We start from the raw sequence: 14,568 nt of genomic DNA on the forward strand, positions 1-14,568 counted from the left end.
CATTAAAAATCACTGGCGACTTTAAAAGTTGTAAACAAAGAGGTAGGATCACTAGTTGGAAAGTATGGAGGTGTCTTGTAGAATTTGACAATGCTATTGATTTCTTCATTAAATACAATTTTTAACAACATATATGCAGTATTTACCAAAGGAAAATGACAGCAATCAAGTTGAGTCCGTCTATCAGAGGAGATCACTATCATCAGCCAAAACAAGACTAGAGGCTGACTTTGGAAGAGACCCTCCATAGCTAATATTCCAGTGAAAGTTAAAGATGAAGAAAATTAAATCAAATCCATGAGAGCCAAATACAGTTACATAATTTTAGAGTGTAGCCCATCCAAACTTAGACATTCTCAAGAACAGATTTGCAACACTGAGCACTAATGTGTATCTCCTGAATTCCCTTCACCATTTTTCACTGTTATTGTTGTGCCACTCCCAAACCACTGCCATTAACTTGATTCGGATCCTATGAAAAGCAGGGTAGAACTGCCCCTGTTTGTGTGACTCCCAAGGCTGTAACTCTGTATCAGAGTAGAAAGCCATGTCTTTCTCCTGTGGAGCTGCTGGTGGTTTCAAGCTGCAGACTTGGCAGCGAGAAGCCCAACACATAACCACACACACAGAAAAAACCCTGCTCTACAGATTTTTCAAGACTTAAATTTTTATTGCCTCATCTTTCTGCGGAGTGGCTGGTGGGTTCAAACTGTTGACATTTGGGTTGGCATCCTAATTGTTACCCAACCAGTGCTTCTTTTGCTTTGCTAAGTCAGCAAAGTCATTGTTGGCTCCAACAGTGGGCTTCAAGGATGGGAACAATGGTTGAGAGGATGACGTGAGGTCAGGAAATGTTTCCCTCTGTTGTGCATTAGGATCCCTATGGGTCAGAACTGAATTGATGACACTTAACAATACCACTAACAACAAAGTCAGCGTTTATTGTTAAAACCTAGTTCTCTGCCTATGCCTATACAGATAGAAAAGGGGAAGCGGTCAAATCATTCTTGCTTCAAATTCATGACCAGCAGCTTCAGGTGATCCTACTGCCACCTGGTAGTATGATACAAGAACTGCATTGAATTGAAGAACACACTCCACTTTGGGATTTCCAGTTCTGGCTAAGAAGACCATAGATAGTGCTTATGACTGATTCCATGTAGATGGTCAAAGGGTTTCAAATTGTTAGTGACCGTTTATTAAACTTTGTTTTTTTTTTAAAAAACTCAGGAAAATTTGGAGAATTTAAGTTTTCATTTTAAGAAATTCTCTATTAATTAGTTTACATGGTTTTGCAAATGACTTTTGCAATCATGTAGCTCCCTGTAATGAGATAGTCAGATTTATGTTGTAAAGGAACAATTTCATTTCAGACATTTTATCCTTATCTTTTTTTCTTCAAACTTTTTCATGTCAACATGACTCAGTAATTTTTTTCTTCGTCAGTGTTCTTTCTGACCGGAGCTGTTTAAGAGTTACAGCTGGTCCCACCTCACTAGATCTTGATGTAAATGTTCAGCGGACTCTAGATAACAACTTAGCAACGGAAGCTTATGAAAGAAGAATTAAACGCCTCGAACAGGAAAAATTGGAGCTTAGTAGAAAGCTCCAAGGTAATGTATTTTAAAGATACTTTCTTTCCGTTTGTATTGGACTCAGTTCTACTGTTATGAACTGTTTAGTACAAGTATTTGTTTTGTCTTGAAAATGAATTCTTAAATCAAGAAAAAGCAAATGCTGAGTGTATGATTAATAGTAAACAATAACAAAGTAGCATTTGTTTCTATTGTGTATTATGTATGCATATAAATGTGTGTGAATGAATTATATTTCTGAAGAGAGAAAATGTACTATCAGACTCATGAATATTTGGTGACTTAAAAATACACATAGATGAACCCTTTAATACTCTTCAGTTTCTCAAGCCTCACTTTCAGTGATCTTTCTCTTTACCATTAACTCACCTATTCTGTACCATAGAATTAAAATCTAGCTTGAGAGTACAGTAATTAAAACACTAATCTCAGGTTAAAAAAAAAACCCTCCTTCAAACAGAGAAAATTTCCAGCTCCTAATTTACTAGCTAACTCCGTTCCTTCCAACAGTACTCCGTCATCATACACTCTCACCTGCATCGCTCCTCTTCTTTCTGCTGCAACCCCCCGGTTTACGCCCGATTGTGCATCTGGAGCTGTGATTCGAGGTGGCCAACCTAAAACAAGTAACATACTGACAAATGTCGTTTCATACTCATGTTTACTAATTTGACATGGGCTCTAGGTGCTGCCCAACAGTGCACAGTGGATGTGCAAAATCCAGTGCAAATTTCTCAGTCATTTAACCTATCAGCAGCATTGAACGTCTTTGCTTATATCCTCCTGAAAAGTTTCTTCCTTTGGCTTCTTGAACAACTTGCTTTCCTGGTTTTCTTTAACCCTTTGACCTCTCAGTGAACACCTCAGATTACTTTATGCTTTCCTTTCCTCAGACCTGAAACTGCAGAATGTTTAAGAAGCCGTATACTTCTAGCATTCTTCTCATCTAATCTATCGGCAAATACTGTCAGCATGATTAAAATTCAAAATGTTTCTACTCCCTGTGGAACAAACTCATTAATTCTCACCTGTGTTATTGCATTACCTCCTGAACTGGTTTCCCCTGCCTTTCTACATTATGCTTTCAACATAACTACCAAGTAAGCCTGTTGAACATAATTTATATAATTTAATTTCACTGATTCATCTTTATCCTCATGGTTTTCCATCTCATTCACATTAATAGCAAAACTTATCTCAGTGCCTTAAGACCATAACTGATCTGGCCTTGTACTGACTTTTTATATCACCTACCATATGTACTCGAATATAAGCCAACCCAAATATAAGCCGAGGTACCTATTATTACCTGGGAAACCAGAAAAACTGATTGACTCGAGTATAAGCTTAGGGTGGAAAATGCAGAAGCTGCTGGTGAGTTTCAATAATCAAAACAAATGAAAATAAAATTACTAACAATTGAGACATCAGTGGGGTAATGTATTTAAATATTTATTTTAAATAAAAGGACAAGTCATTTAACATTAGTAAACGAGCACAGTAAGTAGAAAATAGATTCAACCAAAACAATACTTAAGAGTACTATTCCTTGAGCTCAGTCAGCAACCAAGCTAAAATGTAGAGTGAAAATTCTTCAAAACTAGATTCCTCATCATCATTCGTATCCCAATGCAGAGCTTCAGCTGGTGTCCACACTGAGATCGCCGTCATCACCATCACTGCTGTCATTTTCATATAAAGCGCAGTCTTCACTGCCATCCATAGCATGACTAATACTACATTCCTGGAAGGCACATCACACCGTGTCTTCTGGAATGTCTTCCCATGCATCTCGAACCCACTTTGCTATTAACTCTATGTCAGGCTTCATGAGATTTCCTCCTTTTGTTAGTCGGGCTTGACCAGATGACAACCATTCATTCCACTGACCCGTGTAATAAGCCGAACTCCAGTTTTTCAGCACAATTTTTGTGCTGCGAACTCGACGTATACACGAGTGTATACGGTACTTTTATTTCTTTAGCCACCTTGGGCTTCTTGCTGTTCCTTACACTAGCCAGGTACAACATCAAATCAAGACCTTTTATTAGCTATTTCCCTGCCTTTAGATGTTTTTCCTTTGATAGTCACTTTTCATTGAGACCTTTCCTAAAAACAATTTTAAAAAATTCATTTCCATCCCTAACATTCATCATAGTACTTTCCTGCCTTATTTTCTTTAAAATAAAAATATGATATTCAACTCATTTTATGTATAAAGGAGTATGTATACAAATCAAGAATTTAGAGCTCTTAAGAAAAAGTTAAAGTTTTCCAATCATGTAAGTATACTACTCATACTATTTTAAGAGATCTTAAAAACCCAAAAACTCATTGTCATCGAGTTGATCCCAACCCATCGTTACCCTACAGGGCACGGTAGAATTGCCTCTGAGGGTTTCCAAGACTGCCATCATGGGGTGATTAGGAAACCCCATCTTTCTCCTGCAGAACAGCTGGTGATCTCAAACAGCTGACCTTGTGGTTTACAGCCCAGTGTGTAATCACTGTGCCATCAGGGCTAGTGAGTGAAAAAGGATCCCTGGTATCATTGTTGGGTAAGCCTCGGACTGCTAACTGCAAGGCCACTGGTTGAGACCCACCAACCGATCTGCTGGAGAAAGATGAGGTGGTCTGCTCCCATAAAGATTTACAGCCTTGGAAACCCTATGTTGGGTCACCATGGGTCAGAAGCTGCTTCACAGAGGTGGGTTTAGTTTTTGTTGTGGTTTTGTAGTGGGTAAAAAAACACGCTATAAAAATCAATGTACCAGACTATTTTTTGACTCTCAGTAAGTGGTTAAATGTATTTTCTGAATCTTTGCACATTAACAACGTAGTCTGGGGATAAATATAAAATGTTTTATATAAAATAAATAAACTATGGAAATATGAAAGGATGTACTCCCCCCAAAATAATGCTTATTATTGTTGTTTTTTTTATGTGAGGGGGATAGTGCATTGGGAGTTGGTTCTACCAGGTCAGACTGTTAATCAAGCTCTCTAGTTAGAGGTTCTGAAAAGATTGAAGAACAATGTCTGACAAAAAAGGCCTGATCTGTAGCAGACAAGGGACTGATTTTGCCACCACAGCCTTATCAGTGCACCAATTTTTGGCAACATACAGCATGCCTCTCTTGCCCTATACACCTTACTCACCTGACCTTGGTCCGTGTAAATTCTTTTTGTTTCCACAAATGAAGAGGGACATAAAAGGACAGCAATTTGATGACACAGAAGAGGTGAAGAACAAAAAGAGGGAGGTGCTGTCAGCCATCAAAACATTGGAGTTTGAAAAATGTGTCCAAGAATGGAATCATAGATTTGACAAATGTATTAAGTGTAATGGAGAGCACTATGAATGTTTGAAGATGTTAAGATTGTTTTGTAAAAAAAATTTAAATACATAGATAGGGGGGTGTTTTATTTTTGAGTGCCCCCTCACATGTACAGCATGGATGAAATTAGGATATATAAAAAAAAATCTTTGTTGTTGCTGTCAAATGGATCCCGACTCCTGACAACCCCCTGTGTTACAGAGCTCCCTAACGTTTGCTAGATTGTCATCTCTGTGTAAGCAGATCCATAAAGGTCTTTCTTCTTTGGCACTCCTGGGTAAATTTGACCTACCAACTTTTTAGTTGGCAGCTAAGGGTAAAATTTTTCTGCCACCCAGGAACCTTTGTATTCTATCGAATTATAAAAATGTATTTATCCATCTGGCTGTTGGTAGACTTTCCTGCACCCAAAATTATTAGCAGTAAAGCTCCTAAAGCTATAATTGTTACAGCTTTCATCACCAATGCAATGTTTAATTTTCTTACCAATGCAGTTTTCAATTTTCTTACTTTTTCCTAATAAGCCCCATGATCATGCCATATCCCTCAAGAAAACCTATTAAAATTACCCCTTTTGAATACCAAAATTAGTCACCATTAGCCTTACCAGTTGACCTCTCCACCTTGAATTTTAACCAGCCCAGCAGATCTCCTCAGATGTCTCTTGCTTTGGTTCAACCCTCTTTGAAGGCACTCCAATGAGTCTAGGACAAGTGTAATAGTGAGAGAAGTTTTAGAACCATTTAAACATACATGTTTTTAATGAGCCTGGGTAAGTCCAAAGTCTAGAGTGGAGATCCCTGCAGTCTTGGACCCCAAAGTCTGGAAGTCAGACCGTGGGGAGATGTGAAGTGTAAAGGAGCTCTGGCAAAAAGTCTGCTAGACTGGAAAAGTCACCATGTGCTCCCACAGCCTGTAACTGATTGGCTGTATCCTACCCCAAATATGAAAGGTAATCTGCCTTAATTAAGGTCAGCTGATTCAAGCACATGCTATTTCAGTACAGCATCTAAATTAGCATTTGTCAAAATAACTGGATATCCTATTCTAGCCAAATTGATGCATGAAGTTAATCATCTTAGTAATTCAAAATGCCACATATTGAAAGCTGTATTTTTCCTATATATATTTTATAATTTTAAAGGCATTTAAAGTAGAGTATTATTTCATTTAATATGTATACATGAATTTTACCAATTGGTACATGTTTTGTTATCTCTTGTTAAAAAATTATGTGAGGATTTCTTTAAGATGGAGTATATTGCTATTATTTTTAAGATTTAGCATGTGGTCGTATGTCCCATTTTCTTTTCTTCATCTTTTAAAGAGTCAACGCAGACTGTCCAAGCTCTACAATATTCAACTGTTGATGGACCACTAACAGCAAGCAAAGATTTAGAAATAAAAAATTTAAAAGAAGAAATTGAAACATTAAGGAAAAAAGTAGCAGGTACATTTCTGTGATTTATCATTAATTCAGTTTCATAGATTAAAATTTTTTTATTAATTCACAAAATATTCCTTGAGTACTTGTTGTGTATTATGTTGTACAAGCTATTTGCCAGCATGGGAAATGAAAGTAAGAATAATTTTGCTCTGTTCGAGTTCTATCATTGAGAAACAAATAATCATTGTAATACATGTGAAAAATGATAATAAACAAGAATATAAACAAAGATACATGAAAATTGTTTTAGGAGGCACACCTACATCATATCTGGCGGAGCAAGACTAACTCTTGGAAAACTTAATTGAATTTGGGATATTGAATTGGAATTGGCAAATAATATTAGAATAAGGGAAAGGTATTAGAGTCAAGGAAGAAGGACACTATAGACACTATAGAATTGCAAGTATATAGGCATCAGGCTTGCAAAGGTTTTTTTTCTTTGTCATAGAATTCATTATTGAAGTTATAGTTAAATTAATGAAAATTGATCTGAATGCCTACATGTTCGTTTATCCCTCAACAAACATGTATTGTGTTATTTTAGGCTCTCACACAGTCGAAAATCTTTGCTCTTGTGGAGTATACTCTCTGAATAAGGGATTTAAGACAGAAAGCAAATAATAAATGCATAACTATGTAAATTTATAGCAGATAAGTGCTTAAAAATGGCAGAATAAGGAGAATGTGTCAGAAGTACACGGGATGGATTTTTTTTTTAAATTGTAGGTGGACGTAGACAGCTATGAGCAAAAACTAGAAGAGTAAAGCGGTTAGCCATGCAGATCGTCTGGGGAACACATGCTCTACCAACCAGAGCTTGGAGCATTTCTCTGACTCCCAGAGTGAGCACATTTTTTCTAGAATAGTTTTTCTCTGAGGATGTGCTTTCTCAAGTATCCAACTTTTATTCTTTTGTTGGAGGAAACAAGGTTAGGCCTCATTTTCCACTCCCCTGGCTGTAGGATAAAGTTCCCTCTCACTACCATCAAGTCAGTTCTGAATCATAAAGACTCGAGGACAGGCGAAAACTGACCCTGTGGTTTTCTGAGACCGTTAATCATTCCTGCAGCAGAAGTCTCCATTTTCCATGGAGTCATTGGTGGTTTTGAACTGCTGACCTTGTGGTTAGTAGCCCTACATGTAATCCAAACCCCACCAGGGCACCCTAGAATAAAGGTAATATTTTTTTAAACTCATCGTAAAGTTTACCTGTGTTTAAGTCTTTGTGATTTAGTCTGGTTTCCTAGTTTTTCCTGAGTGAATAGTTTCAGGTCTTGTCTAGAATATTGGCCTTCCTGGCACTTGCAACTTCCTGTAACGAAGAAGTTATAATAACAGCAGTGCTCCCTCATTTTTTTATGACGAGTATAATGTATTTCTTCCACCGCCCTTCCCACTGATATTTTTAGAACCTATATATTGTGTAAATGATCTCTTATTCCCCACCCTTTGTGACCTTTTTTAGTCATATAGGTTCAAGAAATCTCAAGATAGCTTATCTGATCTGAGATTGCTTGATTAATTCCTAGATTCATTTTTATTTTTTTAAAAATCTGTTGCTATATACTAATTATACAGTGCTTTGTATTATTTTAAGTGATAAAATTATAAGGTTTTTGAGTGGATCAAAATCCCTGTAAGCTGGCATCACAGGATATAGTAGGAGCTGCTGTGGCTTATCTATTATAAATAATAATTTAAAAATATTTTAGAATTCCATTGTTCTTTGGTGCCACCTAGTTGGTTTTGACCCATAGTGATCCTGTGCACAACAGGACCAAACACTGCGCAGACTTGTACCAGTCTCAAAACTGTTTCTATGCGTGAGTTCATTGTTGCAGAGCCTGTATCGATCCATCTCAAGGGCCTTCCTGGTTTTCACTGCCTCACTACTTTAGCAAGCATGATGTCCCACTCCAGGGACTGGTCTCTCCTGACAATATGTCCAAAGTATGTAAGACGAAGTCTCACCATCCTTGCCTCTAAGGAGCTCTCTGGTCATAGTTCTCCAGAGACAGATGAGTTTGTTCTTTTAGCAGTCCACGGTACTTTCAGTATCCTTCTCCACTACCACAGTTCAAATGTATCAATTCTTCTTCCATCTTATTCAGTATCCAACTTTTACATGCATGTGAGGCAATTGAAAATACCATGGCTTGGGTCAGCCACACATCATTCCTCAAAGTATCATCCTTACTTTTCAGTACTCTAAAGAGATCTTGAGCAGCACATCTACTCAGTGCAACATGTTTGATCTCTTGACTGCTGTTTCAATGAGCATTGATTGTGAATGCAAGCAAGACAAAATCTTTGATGTTATCTTTTGGTCCAGTTGGAGAATTTTGGTTTTCTTTACATTGAGTTATAATCCATACCGAAGGCTGCAGTCCTTGATCGTCATCAGCTGGTGCTTTAATTCCTTCTCATTTTCAGCAAGCAAAGTTGTATCGTTTGTATATCACAGGTGGTTAATAAGCCTTGGTTCAATCCTGATGCTTCATTATTCTTTATATAATCCAGCTTCTCTGATTATTTGCTTATCACACAAATTGGGTAAGTATGGTGAGAGGATGCAACCCTGTCACACACCTTTCCTGATTTGAACCGTGAAGTATTCCCTTGTTACACTCCCACAACAGCCTCTTCCTCCATGTCCAAATTCTGCAGGAGCACCATGAAGTGCTCTGGAATTCCCATTCTTCTCAAGGCTTCCTATAGTTTGTTACGATCCACACAGTTGAATGGCTTTCCATAGTCAATACTACACAAGTAAACATCTTTCTGATATATTCTCTGCTTTGAGCCTAGATCCAACTGTGAGCAGAAATGATGAATTCCTTTAAGGCACAGATATGTCCATCTAAAAAGCACTGATAGCTTGAAATTGAAGTATATTACAGAGTGTTGTATCATGTTGAATGATGGAAACAAACAACAACAACAAACCAACCTCCCAGCCATCTGACTCATGGTGACCCTATAGGACAGGGTAGAACTGCCCCTGTGTGTTTCTGAGACTAACTCTTAATGAGAGTAGAAAGCATCATCTTCCTCCCCTGGAGTGGCTGTCTGATAGTTTCAATATCCTGATCCACTTGTTAGCGGTCCAACACATAACCACTACACCTCCAGGCCTCCTGTGGGAAAGAACTGTAGTTTTAAAATGACAGGACCTAAATTTTAGTCGTCCTATGCCAGTTATTATCTTGCGCTGAGAGTTCATTTATAAACTGGAGGTAACTATACCTATGTCATAAGATTGTTGTATAGGTTAAATAAGTTTGAAGGATTGCTTTGAAATAGTTCAGTGCTTGTTAACTTTAACAGGTTAATATGTATTCATTCCTATGTGTACAGTTATGCTCAGTGCTAGAAAGATAAAGAAATCCCCGCCACTGAAAACTGAAGTTCTGAAGCATTAAGATATAATGTGTACTACCATTTTCTTTAGCATTTATCATATGCATTTCAAAGTAAACATTTCCATTCTAAGGTATTATCTTTATGGGAGAGACAATGAGGCTGATTAAAATTTTTGAAAGATTTTATCTGCTTATCAGAAACAAAATGAGTCTTACGTCTGGGATCTTAAATTCTTGCCTTAAAACAAGCATTTATCTAAGTGATGTGTCCTGCACACAGAAGAAGGATACAAGCCTTTATGATCCAAGGATTGTAAAGAGTAAACTCCCAAGACTAGAGGAGGAAATGGCATTAGAGCTTAAATTCTGAGCACCCATTTTTCAGCAGGATGTGGATGACATTTAAAGTCCAAAATCCGTTTACAGGTTCACCACATGGATTAAGCCTCTGGTGAATCCCCTCTGACCTTTGACCAGGTATGTGAATCCCCTTGCTATCATATAGTACAGTGGAAAGGGAGTTCATGTTAGCTTAGTGGATGTAGTTAGGTTAAAATGTACCTTTTAACTTTACCTTTGTCCTCTCTTCTAACCCATTTTAAATGAGTTCGAAATTGTAAAATTTTCTGCTTCCTTTTCTATTGAATTTTTTGGTTTTATTTTGTTCATTTGGGGGGGTATTTTTCTGTTATGTGAAATCCACTTTAGGTAAATTTGTAGATATTGTAACTAGATTAATTTTTTTTAGGGTTATAACAGGAGGTTGGAGGAAAATGGGAAGTAAATGACTACAAGAACAAAAAATGTTTTGAAATTGATTGTGGTGGTGACTGCACAACTCTCTTTCGTATGATTAACCCTTTGAGTTGTGTAATATGTGAACCCTATGTCAATAAAACAAATTGAAGAAGGGGGGGACCTATGCACGCAAACAAAATTTAAATTGGAAAGGCTATAGATGAGAAGGTGCATTGTTGTGATAGAAAAACTTTGTCAATGTTATTTTCCTGGCCTTTTTCTCACCAATGAAGTTTTCAGTTTTCTTTAAATCTCTTCACAATAAGCCCTTTAGATTATCTCTGTTCTTAAGAAAATATCAACATTCTCCTTTTGGAATACCATAAGACAATCTCCATAACTTGAGCTAGACCTCTCTGTCAGGAATTGAATGAGCCTAGCATATTCCCTAGGAAGCCATTGTTTTGATTGACCCTTTGCTAAAAATTATTTCAAGATATCCTAATAAGATTAAGAAAAATATATTTCTGAGAAAACTTGTCTCTAGTTTGTGATCCTAGACACATGCTTAAATGGGTTTTGTTTGGAATAGACCCATGCATATATAAATTAGAATTCTAAAAGCAATACATTTTTTTTACTTGCCCGATAGATTTGAACCACCAACCTTGTGGATATTAATTAGTCCAATGCCGAAACCACCAGTTTAAATTTTTTATATAGTTAGTAGGCGGATTCATAACATGGTTTCTGGAATTTTTGTGTGTGTGTGTGTGTGTGTAGTTGGCAGGATGGTTTCTGGGATTTTTTTTTAAAAATTGAAAAACGAAAAATTTTAAACATTGAGTAATGTTTTGTCTTATTTATAAAATTCCCATCATTGTCATAATTAGGGTTTTTTAACCAATTGGTACATATTTTTATATATTAAAAAATTAAGTTATCTGGCAAACAGTAAAATTTTTTAAGGAAAAAGATTGTTACATACAGATATGATGAGATCTTCAAATAATTTCCTAGACCACCCCTACTGATTACTAGATTCCATTAAATAAATATGAGGTGCTTTACTTTTTATCTTTCTATATAACACATGGTAATTTTTTCCTTTGCTTCCCAAGTTTTAAATCTTTTTTGTTTAAGGAAGAGCTTTATTGAGGTATAATTCACATGCAATACAGTTTATCCATTTACAATGTACAATTTAGTGTTTTTTAGTGTATTCATAGATATAGATGCAACCATCACCAAAGTCAATTTTAGAACAGTTTTATTTCCTCAGAAAGAAGCCCATGCCCTTTAGCTATTACTCTTCTACTTTTCCATTTCTTTTTTTTTTTTACTTTTCCATTTCTAAGGAACTAACAATTGACTTTCTGTCTGTAGATTTGCTTGTTCTGAACATCTAATACAAAAATACATAGATAATGTGGTCTTTTGTATAAGACTTCTTTCATTTAGCTAGTGTCTTCCAATTTAATCCATGTTGTAAGATATATCTGTACATCATTTCCTTTTTATGGTTGAAAAAATTCCATCAGAGGGTACACTATGTTTTATGTCTCACTCATGGATTGATGAACGTTTGGGTTGCCTCCTCATTGTGCTGTTATCAGCAGTGCTTCTATATGTAGACAGGTGCAGCACCATGACTGCTGCATGTGACCTTGGTTCTATGACACTATCAGCGAGTTCAGAAATATTCACTGGGGAAGAATGGGACATAGAAAACATAACAGATTCTTACATGTAACATGTGCAATCTCATGTCTGTGGTATACAATTTCACTGCCAGTTAGAGAATGATGCAGTACCAATGTAAGCTGTAATACATGTCTTAATAGTCATAATAAATGGCTGTTTGACTGACTTAGTTATAGTCCAGACGATACTTTATCTAATGAAGCCTTGGTGGTGGAGAGGGTTACACAGTGAGCTGTGTACCACTAAGTTAGTTCAAAACCACCAGCTGCTCCACAGAAGAAAGAAGTCTTTTTTTCTCCTGTAAAGAGTTAACAGTTTACACAGTGGATGCATGGATGAGTCCCCAGTGAAATGATTGTTTTAAAAAAGAGTTACAGTCTCAGAAACCCACACGGGCAGTTCTACTCAGTCCTCTAAGGTCCCTATGAATGAGATTGACTCAAAGGCTGTGAGACGTTTATCTAATAAGTTTACCATATAACAATGTATTGTTTGACCCATAAGCAGCACTGTCCACTGTTGTGTGTCACCCATATTGTACCTTTATCATGGTTTAATTTCTTTAAGACAATATTGAAGTACATCATGCCGCCCAAACACAGCAAAACCAGTGCTGATGACAGCAGCAGCAAGAGGGAAGGCGTTTTGATTTGGAACAGAAGGTTCTTAGACAAGGTGGAAAATCAGTAAATGCTATGGCTTTGCCCTTGACCCTCACGCTGATCCTCAAAAACAAAAATATTCAAGCTGCTAAGGGATTGACTCCACTGAAAGCTACTAGGATAACAAAATGCGAGAGAGACTGATAGCAGCTATGGAGAAATTGCTAATGGTTTGAGTTGAAGATGAAACACAAAAGCAAATCCCTCTCAGAGCTCCGATGATCACTGCCGAGACATAAAGCTTGTTTGAGATGCTTAAAGGGAAAGCAGGACCAGATTTCTGTATGATGCCCTTACAACATCCAAATCACATAATGTCCTCTTCCACAGCATGTGCAATACATTACTGTATTTTTGTCCAAGTTTTGGTATGTATTCCCTTTTTTTAATGAGTGTATAACTAGGAGAGTAATACTGGTCATATGGTAACTATATATGTAAGCAGTAGAGGAACTGTTGTTTATCATGGCGGCATCATTTTACACCATCAACAGTGTATGGAGGTTCTAATTTATCCACATCCTTAATTATTTTGTTAATGTCTAAATTTTTTTTGTACCCATCCTACTGGATATGAAGGAACCCTGGTGGCATAATGGGTTATGTGTTAGGCTGCTAACGGCAGGGTCAGCAGTTTGAAAGCACCAGTTCCCTCAAGGAAGAAGGATGAGGCTTTTTACTCCCATGAAAATTTATAGTCTCGAAAAACCCAGAGGGATATATTTGTGTCCTGTTGGTTTATTATGAGTCAGAATCAACTTGGTTACAGTGAATGTAGTTTTATAACCTTACATTTTATAGCCTTTAAATAGTGCTCACATTTACAATTTAGTGTTTAAATTTAGAAACTACTTTTTTTCTTATTTTATTTAAAAGATCATTTTATTGAGGGATCTTACAGCTCTGCACCTCTTGGCATTTTCAGGTTGTTAACTTCTTTAATTCCAAGTCTAGATAAGATAGAGCAAAAACAAACTCACCATTTTTTTATTCTTTGGGTCTCTTCTTACCCTAACTTTGGATATTGGTTACCATATTCTTTCCGTTGAACATGATTTCCTTTCACAGCTTTATCATTTTTTTATTTCATTATCTCTCAAAATTGTATATGTAAATTGCTATCTACTAATTTTTCACCATTTCAAGGAGCAGAACAAAGTGATGGAAATTATGTAGACAAGAAAAATCCCATTTTGGTATTCTAGCTTCCCACGTTCTTTAATTTGCCCCCACAAAGTCTCAGTGATGTTGCCAGTCCTATTCCACATCATCAATATCATTGTGGATTCATTTTGTTTTTCCCCAGACATTTTATTATCATATAATTTACATCTTATACAATTCAATAGTAGTTCTTTCACATCAAGAATTGTACAGTCATTATTAAAATCAGTTCTTGAACATTTTCTTCATTCTTTTTTTTAATTTAAAAAATTAGCACCATATCATTTGATCTTTCTTATGATATATTTCAATTTGTACTAGTTTCTAATATTTTGGGTTTTGTTATGATTTTAGCAGTTTGGGTAAAGTATAGCAATCCTATTTTCCTTTACATTATTTTCTAAAAGTTTTCTGTCTTGACAGTGTTCCCCTTTTCTCATCTTTTAAATCATTTTATTGGGGGCTCGTGCAATTCTTATCACAATTTATACATTCATCCATTGTGTCAAACACATATATACATTTGTTGCCATCATCATTCTCAAAACATTTGCC

The 14,568-nt window shown here is 36.4% G+C and overlaps 1 protein-coding gene across 4 annotated transcripts in view; it reads left to right on the plus strand.

Annotated features, from left to right (window-relative positions):
- Positions 1–14,568, plus strand: part of CDC42BPA (CDC42 binding protein kinase alpha) — a 318,565-nt gene that overhangs the window by 158,494 nt on the left and 145,503 nt on the right. For all 4 annotated transcript variants that reach the window (XM_075531439.1, XM_075531457.1, XM_075531449.1 and 1 more), the window contains exons 10-11: positions 1,447–1,613; positions 6,261–6,383. In XM_075531439.1, coding sequence (XP_075387554.1) covers positions 1,447–1,613; positions 6,261–6,383 — 290 coding nt within the window. The remainder of the gene's footprint in view (positions 1–1,446; positions 1,614–6,260; positions 6,384–14,568) is intronic.

Source organism: Tenrec ecaudatus, chromosome 1 (assembly GCF_050624435.1).
Source record: "Tenrec ecaudatus isolate mTenEca1 chromosome 1, mTenEca1.hap1, whole genome shotgun sequence".
NCBI classification, from domain to species: Eukaryota; Metazoa; Chordata; class Mammalia; order Afrosoricida; family Tenrecidae; genus Tenrec; species Tenrec ecaudatus.